The sequence below is a fragment of the Melopsittacus undulatus genome, chromosome Z (assembly GCF_012275295.1).
Source record: "Melopsittacus undulatus isolate bMelUnd1 chromosome Z, bMelUnd1.mat.Z, whole genome shotgun sequence".
NCBI classification, from domain to species: Eukaryota; Metazoa; Chordata; class Aves; order Psittaciformes; family Psittaculidae; genus Melopsittacus; species Melopsittacus undulatus.
The window spans coordinates 62,911,282-62,923,724 of record NC_047557.1 but is presented as its reverse complement, the minus strand read 5'-3'; the positions used below and the strand labels follow the sequence as shown (position 1 = coordinate 62,923,724).

Below are 12,443 nucleotides of genomic sequence, written 5' to 3'. Positions count from 1 at the left end.
AAAGACCTGAGAGCTGCTTGTGCATGGCCTTACAGCTGTATTCTTTTAGGTAGTGATTTGTGCCAGTAAACTGTGCTCAGAACAAATGGGTCAGACACAAGGTTTATATTGTAGAGATTGAACAGTGGTGAACAATAGGTGCCTTGGGATCAGCATAAATACAGAGTAACTCTTGAGTGATATTTTGTATTTCTAGGATTTTCTGAACCAAAAAGCATACCTTTATTCTTTACTAGTTCTTGAAAATGGATACTTTTTTCCTGCTGTTTTTTTCCCCATAATAATAAGATGTACAATGTAGCTGTTCATGAAAAAGATGCAAATATGTGTTTCCTTTTGAACTTAACTCTGCTGATATTGCTTGATACCTTTATCAATTAACAGCCTTATTCTTTGTTTGGATTTTCTGAAGTCTGTTGCTCTGGACAGTGGTACAGTATTGTTTCACATTTGTAGGAGAGCAGTAATTTTCAAATTGATGGAGAATTCTTGATTACAGATGATGGAAAATGTGATTAGGATGTTGATCAGGAGGGTTGTAAGCCATATTGTTGAGAGTTGAGTGGAAAATGGAATGAAGTGCAAGGGATATATCTTCTCACCAAAGCACACAGAAGCAGGAGAACTGCTGAGTGTCATGTGAATCTGAATGCTAGGAAATAGTGCTGTTATTTCTTAGCTGCTCACTAGTAGTGCATGCCTTGTTGAGAGGCTGGAAGATGGATCTGTCTAGTTGTTCTCCTTTCTGAACCTCTTTCTGTACCTCTTTACACCTAAAGGCAGTTTGCAAAGTAGTTCATGCATGTTGATGAATAAGATAGAAATAAGATTTGCCTGTTGTGTGTGATCTTTTCTTTGGGCAGAATATCTTTTCTCTCTATGTTTTTACAGAGGAGGTTAGCAGAGTAATTGGTCTTGTGCTCTCTAAATGCTTCTAGGACTGATGAAGAGGTTGAGGGGCCTGGGATGAGAAGGAGTGTTTGTGTGATTTGTCCAGAAATGCAGGTTCACTAATCAGTAGCTATCATCATCAGTTTTGGAAGTTGGGTTTTAATTAATATACATATATAATTAATCACCCTTTAAGTTATATATTTCAAATTCAAAATGCACTAATATTTTTCATTATGATTTGTATTAGATACTTCTCTATTCAAATGTGTAGTTATACTCTGGGCATAAAGATATATTCCAGTAAGTCAATGGCTGCACCATTAAAAACAAAACAAACCAAAATCATAAAATCATACACCTGTTTTATTTATTTTTAACTTCTCGTGGGAAGTAAAACCTCAGCAATATGACTTTTTTCTTTCTTTCTTTTTTTTCATGGCAGGAAGCTGGTGCTATACAGGTTATTGAGTGGAAAAGGAAGTGCTTTGTTGATTTTTCTCAATACCTGTCCACCTGTGTTTCTGGTACTTGTTTTTAATTTATGTGGCTCTTTACTCTTAATGAAGTTTGTAAGAATTCTACTTTAAATTTTTATGCCTTGTGGACAATGAGTTCCAAAGTCTTTTGGAAGAGACTGGAGGAAAGAATGGAAGCTGGAACACAGTGCAGTCAGAATAATCTTCTATGCTTGATTTTTTCAAGGAAACACGATTGAACTAAGGCTTGGAAATTTTGTTTGAGTAAAGAATGTTCAAAATAAGCCTAAAAGAAACTAGTTCTGATGGCTTCTTGAGTTCCTCTGCATTTCATGAGAGTTGTAGCACTTTTCCTGAAATACAGCTTTCCAAAACTTTCTTTAAAGATAAATTTAAGAGTTTGTGGGCATGTAATTAGAGAACTTAGGCTAAAAATAAACTGCTGAGCTTCTATCACATTTTCTTCCTGGAAAGTTCTTATTTCTGGATTTTGTTAGTGGGAGTCAGTCTTCCGTAGGCTAGTTGATTTCAGTGGTTCTGAGGATAGTAGTATACATCTTAAAAGTACAGTAATGCAAGCATGAGAGTTAAAACAACAAAAGACTATGACCATAAATTTCATAATTAAATCTGAAGTATGGCAAAGATAATATTTTGGTTTTTTCTGTGTTCCCGGGTAACTAAGCATGAGACTAAAGGACTTCTAGCACTACAATGGTGACAAATTACTTACATACCCATCTTGTTGTGCCTTAAAATTGCCCAGCAATATGGCTAACAAACTGCCTGCTACTGAGAAAATAATTCCAGCTTATAATAATTGAAGCAGTGGTAAGGGTTGAATTGGCTCATCCTCTCCAATTTTAAAATGAGAGGGAGAACTCCAAGTAATTTCTTCAGTTATTATTTCAGTATTATAGCTCACAGTTTTCCTCCCAGTAGTTTAAAAGAATGTGTGAGTTTCAGTTAACAAAACAGATCAGCAGAGGTTGTATATGTGAGGCAGCAGTGATGGTGTTCTAGTTTAAATCTGACTCATTAGGAATGGCACATGGATAAGTTTTCAGAAATCTCAAGTCTTCTTAGTAGATTTATCTAGAGTGAACTTTAAGGCTGTCTTTAATGTACAGTTCTGCTGGTGACCATGGCAGTTTGGCTCTTCTTGCAGGATCTATGCTTATCATCAGCATTACAGTGAATACAAAATCCTCCTCATGGCTGCACTGTACCTGGGTTTGTAGTGGATGAGGTAATCCATTATTTCACTTCTGTTCAGTGCAAGAGAGAGTGATTTTCACTTAACAGGGCTGGCTTCTTATCGTCCTTGAAAGTTGTGGCAATGGCGTCAGGTCACATTATGTGTAGACGTAAAGTGAGGGAAAGCTGAAATGTAATAGTCTCAGCAAATTCTTTTTAAGATGACAGTAAGGCCTGTCAATGACAGAAGACTGCCCCAAAGGAGCTGTGATTTTGCCCAGGGAAATGCAAAAGTACATACAGACAAATTTCAGAGCTAAAATACAGAAAGTAAAAAAAATACAGCTAGGTAATCTCAAGGCACTGCAACTGGCATTATACACATTCATTTTAAATTGTGGAGCATGACTGAGAATAGAAAAATGGCCATACTAGAGCATATCAAAAGTTTCACAGAAAAGGGTAAGCATACACTGATATTTCTCTGCCTTTAGCTCAGGGGACTTCACGTGTTGGCTTTGGCTTTGTACCTTCAGTAGTGGTCATTCCCTGTATGATGGATTCTTATTTCACAAATTTTCCCATTTTCCCTTGAACCTATGTGAAGTTCTTTTATCCACAACACAGTCATCAAGGAGATCTGTGGGGCTTGACATGAGGAATTACTCCTTGTGGTTTATTTCTTGATCTGGGTTCTCCAACCTCTTTGCACTCAAAGTGCAAACCAAAGGTTTGTTTAGTGGCATAGTAGTGTTCCCTTTTTAATTCTTTTGTCCTTTCTCAGTGACACTTAATATCTGATCTGCATTTTTGAGAACTGCCAGGCATTAAACTGCCATTTTCACAGAACTGCTATCATAAGGTCTTACTCCTGAATGTTATGCCACATTAACCTCAGACTGTGGGATTTTCTTGAGTCAGGATTGTTCCTCCTAAGTGCATCACTTGATGTGTATCTGTGTTAATCCACTCATTCTTTTAAGGACCTTCTGCAGCTGTAGTGCCCAAGGTGGAGGCTGCAAAATTTAATCTTAAAGCCATTTTTAATTTTTGTTTGTCCTCTAACATAAAGCTAGCAAAAATAAGATTCGTTCTTAAATTTTATAAAATATATGGGCTTATGCCTCTGAACTTCCAACACAGCTTTGTAGAACTCCTGAATGTTTTAATGCATGTGTGCAATGGACTTGTGTTAGTATAAAACCTATATTCAACCATCAGTATAAACCAAACATATGCTAACTTTGTGGCTTTACTCCAGACTTCTTAGGTGGGTTTTGACCTTGAAACCCTGGGTGTTTTGACCTAAACAATAGAGGAACCTAATTTATTTGAAGCAGCCATTTCTCTTTGGGCAGGCATGTTTCTTTGAATATACAGTGTCTGGGGCCTGACCTTGGCAATATGTGTTGTAACATAAAAATGTTGCCACAAGTGGTAGTAGTTTAAAAACATCAACTTCCTTTTTATTTTAATATTCCAAGCATTGTTCTAGAACATCTGCTTAGCACAGTTAACATGTTTATACCCTTCCCTAGAAACCTCTACAACTGCTGAACATAAAATTGTGACATGCTTATTCTTTGCTTACTCTGGGTTTAAATCCTCAAATTACTTGCCTTTAGTTCTCTGAATATGGGTGAAAGACTACCCCTCATTTGCATTCCCCATATGGTTCCTGTTTTTGGAAACTGTTTGGACAGGTAACAAGGTAAAAGTCCTGAAACAAATGAGGTACTTATATTTTCAGGAAAATCATACAGAGGCTTAGAAAGAGTTTCAGAATTAGCTCACTACTTTCCAGGCTGCTGCATATTCACTTTTAGAGTATCTTTGCCCAGAAACTAGTAAAGACACTAAACTTTGACACCACAGTACAGCACAGTCCACTGTCTGGTTCTGCTAGGAGCATAGACTAAATGTTATTCTGAATCTGAGCATCATTAATTTAAATGTGAATAATGGAGAGAAAACTATGAGAAGTCTGTGCATGACTGTCTTTTGCATATGGAGCATTTTTTCATAACCTTTTAAACTAGAAGTGCTGTATTGAGAAACAGCTAAGAACCCACTGGATACCTTTGAGTCTTAGAGAAATAGCATACAGGTGAAAAGTACTGCAAAAATTATCCTACTTCAAACCCTAATCCCCACCCACAAACCTTTTCCTTGATATTCTGGACAATACTGTTCCTGCCTGGAGTGGATTGCTACTTTCATTCTAGAAACGGGAGAAAATGATGTTCATCATTAAATCAGTTTTCTGGTGCTGCCCCTACTCTTCCGTTACATCAGACGTGTATGTAGGGCAAGACTGTAGCAGAATCTTAAAACAAAAGAAAAAGACAAAAAATCCTTTTGGGCCTATGTAATCTTTCTCAGAGCAAAGGTGGCTTTTGTGGTGGTGAAACAGAACTTGTGTTGTTCTGCAGTGCTTCCTAAAACTGATGTTTGGTAATGTCAAATTCATGTAGGAATGTTTTTCTTGTTGTGGCACAGTAAGCCCAAGGTGGAAGTACAGAAATAAGTTTTGTGGCCCCCAGCATGGGGTTGTAAAAGTACACATTCAACATAATTAGGTACCTAATTGGGTGCTTAAAGTTAAGCAATATATGTGCACATGTAAGTAATTAAGTTATATTGGAAAGTATTTTATTTGCCATGGTTTGTGCTCTACTCCTTACAAATTGAATTATAGGTAGATTTTATTCTGTAACTATTTGAAAATGCTAGCCTTCTGGGTAATTTCCTTTTTTGGTTTGGGCTCTGTGTTTTTTTTGTTTTTTTTTTTTTTTTTTGTGAGTTTAACAAAGCTTAAAAAACTACCCATGAAAAATCCAAGCCGGTGTGGAAAAGACAAAAAGCATTTGCAAAAGGGAGACTTGAAAATAAGTAAGTTATGTCTAGCCAGCTTTGTTAAACACCCTGAAGTCAGAAATCACCAGAAACTATTTCCATCTGCTTATAAAAGCTAGTGAACAATGCAGCTCTTTGGATTTCAGTCACCAGCTAACTGTTTTGGAACAGCTTTGTGTAGTAGATTTTCATGCCTTAATCTCTTGTCAGTAGAAAATACAGTAATGGGGAAAACTTTATCAACTTCTCTTGTTAGTGAAACCAGCCATCTTATAACAGGGAGAACTTAAGGAATCACATTAAGGACAAAACTGTGTTTTGACTAAGTCTGATGATCAAAAAGAGGATGAGCTTCTACTTAACAGTTGGGGCCTGGGCAACAAACAGTCACCGGGGGGATTTGCTGCCTTCAGGTTGTTAACAAAACTGTTACCGGAAACTTCTGTTTAAATTGATTGCATGTGAGAAAATTTTGGAAAAAAGGCAGTGGTAGTGCACTGGAAAAGAACCCACCAGACCTGGAAGCGAGGTTGGTTTCAGTCTATTCACAGTGCAGGTCCCCAGAATAGCCCACCAGATAGCGAAATTAATGAATACTTAATTTTAGGCTAAAGCCTGGCCATTAGTAAAGCAGAATGTGCTAGATTTCTGCGGGATTAACAACAGGAAAATGCCAGCACTAGAAGGGCAAAGGAAAGACAGACGGCAGGCTACTGAAACAGGCTAGCAGAAGAGTTTAAGAGAAAAATTTCCATTTTATCATTAAGCTAATTTCTTGGCCATAAGCCTTTTATTCTAAATATTTTAAAATACTTTTTTTTCAGTCCTTATTTTTAATCAGTACCAATTCCTGCTCTTGCATCAATACTGCTTTGAATTTAGAATGTTGCTGAGTAGCCTTCAACTGTATATGCTACGGAGAAGGGAAATAGCCTCAGTGTCTCAGTAGCTGGGGCTAGAAGCAGGGGGTTCAAATGAACATAACCTGTCAGCTGTTAAAGAGGAACTTATCTATTATTGTCTTCTTATAATGCTGCCATTTACTGGTAAGTACTAATGTTTGATGAGGTAACAGTTGTGCTGGCCTGGATTACTGTAACATTATTTAATGCATTTGGATGAGCAAGCACAGTGTCAGTCAGGCTCATCATGGACTTGATCTGAGCCTGTGTTCAGAATTCACTTCTGTAAATCATAGTGATTGCTTACTGTCTGTTATATGTGACCAACCTATAAACTGTTGCCAATAAAGATTATAGGGAGAATGCAGGTGAAGTTGTGCTCTGAATCCCTAGCATTCTGCTGAAAATTCTAACTATTTTTTTTTTCAAGCTCAGAAAACTTTGTTTGCAGGAACGAAATGATTTTAGGTGGTAATAGATTCATGTTAACGAAATCCTTAGTTTTTCTGAGTTACTGAATAAAATACATGAGTAGCTGTAGTGACTGAAATATGCCAAGCAATATTTGAGTTAATTTCTCTAGATACAGTTCTTCTGCTAGTAATTTGAACAGCTACATGCACTACAGCAAAAAATTTTAAATATTTTTTTTTTCAGATTTAAGTTAGAAGTTTTTTATAATTTTTGGTTTTGTTTTTTTTTGTTTTCATGCTATATGTCTACTGCATACTTCAGAATAGATAGTATTATAAAAAGTGAACACAATCATAGACTCATAGAATATTTAAGGTTGGAAAGGACCTTAAGATCATCAAGTTCCAACCCCCTTGCCATGGGCAGGGAGACCTCACACTAAACCATATCATCCAAGGTTCTGTCCAGCCTGGCCTTGAACACTGACAGAGATGGAGCATTCACAACTTCCTTGGGCAGCCCATTCTAGTGCCCTACCACCCTTACAGTAAAGAACTTCCTTCTTATATCCAGTCTAAACTTCCCTTGCTAAAGTTTTAATCTGTTACCTGTTGTCCTATCACTATGGTCCGTAATGAAGAGTCTCTCCCCAGTATCCTTAGCCTTTCCTCACACGGGAGGTGCTGCAGCCCCCTGATCATCCTCATGGCACTCCTCTGGACTTGTTCCAACAGTTCCATGTAATTTTTATGTTGAGGACACCAGAACTGCACACAGTACTCCAAGTGAGGTCTCACAAGAGCAGAGTAGAGGGGCATAAATTAAATACATAAATAAAGCATGATGGGGTTTCATATGTGTATACTGCTAAAATTATTGTCATTAATCTCTTATAAATATATCAATTATAAATGTTATATATTCTATTTTTATCAAATAGTTGAAACACTAACTCGATATGAAAAGCACTAGCAGACTTCTCTGGGTGGGGTATGGATACTAGGAAGTTGCTCCTCTTGAAGGTGATGAAAGGATTTTTGGAGTGTTTCAATCCTAAGCAGATCACAGGAGGGATCTGGACACTTTTCTCAAAACTCCATTTCAATGAAAATCTTGCTTCTTTATTTTTAGAAATAGAGGAGTTTCAAACAGAAAATTACATTGGTTTTAATACACTGTGTCATAAGGGGAAGTTCTTAGTGTGTCTGCTGGGATGCAGTGTGTATTTGTGCAATGTATTTATCCCATCTTTCATAAATTGCTGATTGCTTTTATTGTTCTCTCATTCCCCTCTATCATCTAGCCGTCCTCAGAAGGTGTGTTTATGTCCATTCCTGCCAATGCATCCGCTGAAGATCTCCGCCTGCTTGTATATAATTCAGCATCCAGCAGAGGTGAGTAAGGCAGTGGTAATTGTTGAAGTTCAGCTAGAATCTCAGTGCAGCAAAAGGTAGGCAAGAGGAAGCAGCTGTGCTGTTAGCATCATGTGATGAATTTTCTTTTTCAACTTAATGACTGAAATGCCAGCTTACCTATTGTATCTTTTATTTAGTTCATCTGAATTATTCTACCTTCTGAAATCATAACTTATTTCTGCAACTTCATGCATGCAAGACATCTTTTCTTATCTGAATAGTCCTGCTAGCATCTGAAGTCTTCCTGCCTTGGTACAAGTTGTAAGAATTAATCTTGATATGGTGTCTTATTCAGGTGCTTAGAGTTGATCCATGGATGAATGTGTTTTGATTATAGCAGTGGTCTTTTATTGATATTACTGGTTTTCATAGTTTAAGCCCAGTCAGCCACGCAGCTGCTTGCTCGCTCCCCTCCCTTTCTTCCCCCTGCTTCTGGAGGGATGGGGAGGAGAATCGAAAGAATGTAACACCCACAGGTTGAGATACGAACAGTCCAGTAACTAAGGTATAACACATACCACTACTGCTACCACCAATAATAATAATGATAAGGGAAATAACAAGAGAAGAGAATACAACTGCTCACCACTCGCTGACTGATACCCAGCTCAACCCTAGCTGTGATCTAACCCTTCTGGGTAACTGCCCCCAGTTTATATACTGGGCATGACGTGCTGTGGTATGGAATGCCTCTTTGGCTAGTTTGGGTCAGGTGTCCTGTCTCTATTTCCTCTCGGCTTCCCCTCCTCATTGGCAGAGCATGAGACTCAGAAAGTCCTTGGTCAGAGTAAACATTACTGAACAACCACTAAAAACACTGGTGTTATCAGTGTTGTTCTCAGGCTTGAGAGTCAAAACCATAGCACTGCACCAGCTACTAAGAAAGAGAACAATGACTGCTACTACTGATCCCAGGACACTGGTTTGTTAAAAATATGAATTAAGCAGTGCATCTTAGTTATGGCCATACCTGTTTAGCCATTGAAAAATTATAGTTAAGCTTCAAAACTGTATGTTTTGGTTTCCCTAATACAAGAATTTATGTTGATGTTTTCTTGTTAATAATGGAGTATGGTGGTGGATGAAAAGGGTTTTAGAAGTTGGACTGCATTTACACAGTTCTGGATAGATGGCTGGTCTACAAATTAGACTGTGAAGTTCAGAAACCCCTGTTCTTCTGATCCAGCTGTTTACTTAGAGTAGCTCAGTCAGCATGCAGAAGGTCTTTGCCTGAAGGAACTTAGGTAAAATTTAAAAGAGCAAGTTAGAGAAAAATGTTCTTTTGCAGAGAAGCAGAACGGAAGCCATGATGTATGTGGCCTGTGAATGTGAAAGCTGTGATTTTTAGTTGGCTATTTTTAATAAGAAAACTGTTTTGTGTTACTTTATAATTCAAAAATACTTAAATATATGCCTAAATCACTTGCTAGAAAAGAGGTTTAAGAGTGTGCCAGGAAACTGGTATTTAAACTGTCATTTGAGTTGTGTTGAATTTCTTATTCATGGTGGAAGATACTAGAAAAAGTTTCCAGATTCTTTTTAGGTTTCATACACCATTCCTGTGTTCATCTGAAAGGATATCTACACTTTTTATTAATCAGCAATCAAAAAACCTGTCTGTTATAGCAGAATGCCACTTTTCCGCAGGTGTTTGTCTTAGGTGATTATAGGTGATGTTTTTGACTCCAGAGTTGTACATGGCAAAAGATGGGTTCCCTTTGCTGTAGCTGCTCATACTCAAAGTGCAATCAGTCTTGAAGGCAGATAAGCCTTCTAGACTGTATCTCATCCTTCAGTCTGCCATTTCATTACAGATAGACTCTAAGAGTCCATTTCAAAGGTGTATCATTAAACTAATCAGATAGAAAATGTCTTTCCCCTACTGCATATCAGTGTTGACTGCTGTTCTCCATGTGTTTTGTTATTTATTCTTGGAAGTCCACAGTGCAGTGAAGTAAGCCACCAACTGTGGTCAAATGGTGCTACTGAGACCTGTATTCAGCTGAGATAGTAATATAGGAAGTCAGGAGCAATATTCTCTGTGCTATGATCAATGTGACAGTCTCTCCACATTCTTACTATCCAGAGGCCTGTGCAGGTATCAGATACTGTGAAAGAGAGCAATCACTCATTGAAGAGCAGTGGATCCCACGTGAGGAATCCTGCCATCTAGCTTCCATTTTACATCTGTCCTGGTTTGAGCAGTAGCAGTCATTTTTCTCCTTCTTGGTAGCTGGTGCAGTGCTGTGTTTTGACTTTCAGGCTGAGAATGGTTGCTGATAGCAAGTATGTTTTGAGTTACTGCTCTGGTGTTTGGTTTGTCCAAGGCCTTTTCTGAGCTCATGCTCTGCGAGGGAGGAGGGGAGGCCGGGAGGAAGGAGAGACAGGACACCTGACCCAGGCTAGCCAAAGAGGTATTCCATACCATAGCACGTCATACCCAGGAGGTAACCGGGAGAGACCCGGAAGGGCTGGAGCTCTGGGGGGATGGAGGAAGTATCGGTCAGTGCTCGGTCGGGCAGGGTGGAGTGAGTTATGGGTCAGTGGCTGGTGAGGTGTTGTATTCTCTTCACTTGTTGTTTGCTTTATCATTATTATTTGTAGTAGTAGTATCAGTAGTGATTTATGTTATACCTTAGCTATTAAACTGTTCTTATCTCAATTCGTGGGGGCTACATTCTTTGGATTCTCCTTCCTAACTCTCTGGGAGTTGGGGGAGCAAGGTGGGGAGTAAGTGAACGAGCTGTGTGTGGACTTGGTTTAAACCACAACAACTTCCCAAACCCAATATCAGGAATAATGGAAGAGTGAAGAAGTTATTTGCTCAGCCTAATATCTGTTTCTTCTTTGCATATAGTTATACATGATACATATATATGTATAAATTTACAAGATTATTTTACTTTTCTCCTTCTTGTATGTACTGTTATGAACCTCATGTCAGGTCAGTGATATAACTAGGTGTACAAACCCTTTACACGTTTGTCTTACCTTTGCCTTTTATTGTCCTTGGAGTTATTGCCAGCAGAGTGTACATCATTATGTGCTTTTCAAAACCTGAGTGATAGCTATATCTGAGGACTGAACCCTTAAAGCATAGCAGAGTATCTTCTTAGGTTGTTCTGCTTCCCTGCCTTTTTTCTATAAATGTAAGATTTTTCTCTGTTAAGCATCTGAGAAGAAAACTTAGATTGTGTGTATTTAATGAATTTATATATTGATCTAACGCAAGTAATTAGCTTTGTGTTGCTCATTATAGAATTTGTTCTGTATAGTATTCCTTATTGAATAGTAAGATTCAAATATAAGGGGAAAAGTTTTGCTAATTGTCTTAACAATTCATAAATAAAAATGGAGGGAGTATATCTGCTGGATTTAATAAATATTGATATTAGTTAGAATTGTCTGGTTTGTTGCAGGTGGATAATGCTATGGTAACAAAAGTACCACTAATTTCTAGAAAAGAAAAAAATAAAAAAAGCAAAAGTTGTATTGTGTCTGGCTGGGATGGAGTTAACTTTCCCCACAGCCGACCTCATAGTGCTGTGCTTTGTATCTGTGTCTGGAACAATGTGAATAACACACCAGTATTGTGGCTATTGCTGAGTGGCGCTATCAGAGCTTTCCCTCCAAACCCTTCCTCCAAATCCGGTGAGTTGAGGATGGGAAGAGCTAGGAAGGGACATTGCCAAAACAGCCAACCCAAGCTGCCCAAAAGGATATTCTGTACCATATGATACAATAAAAGCTGTGGGGAAGAAGAAGGAAGGGAGGGCAGCATTAATTATTATGGCATAAGTTTTCTGGAGCAACTGCTGTGTGTGTTGAGTCCTTACTTCCAAGAAAGTGGCTGGACATTGCCTGCTGATGGAAAGTGGAGAATAAGTTCTTTTTGTTTTCCTTTGCTTCACATATGGCCTTTGCTTTTCTTTATTAAAATGCCTTTATCTTGACTCGTGAGTTCATTTGCGTGTTATTTCCCCATCCTTCACTATCATGCTTAAGAGGGGCAATGATAATGTGGCTTGGTGGGCACCTGGAGGCCAACCAAGGTCAGCCCACAACATAAATCCTCTAGTGATATTTTTATTTATGTACTTCAATGGCCAAATAATGAATAAACAAAGAATTGCCAATCACTATTAGAACACTCAGAATAACAAAGGAGAAAGTGCTCCAGTAAATGTAAATAGTTGATATGGTAACAAACAGGTTATATATAGTCTAGTTAAATGCAAATGATGTTAAATGAAGAAAATTATAAAGACATGAAACCCCTTTTTTAATGT

At 38.0% G+C, this 12,443-nt stretch overlaps 1 protein-coding gene across 2 annotated transcripts in view; it reads left to right on the top strand.

The window, feature by feature from the left end:
* Positions 1-12,443, top strand: part of DTWD2 (DTW domain containing 2) — a 92,168-nt gene that overhangs the window by 19,257 nt on the left and 60,468 nt on the right. For both annotated transcript variants that reach the window (XM_031043597.2, XM_031043596.2), the window contains exon 2: positions 8,043-8,133. In XM_031043597.2, coding sequence (XP_030899457.1) covers positions 8,043-8,133 — 91 coding nt within the window. The remainder of the gene's footprint in view (positions 1-8,042; positions 8,134-12,443) is intronic.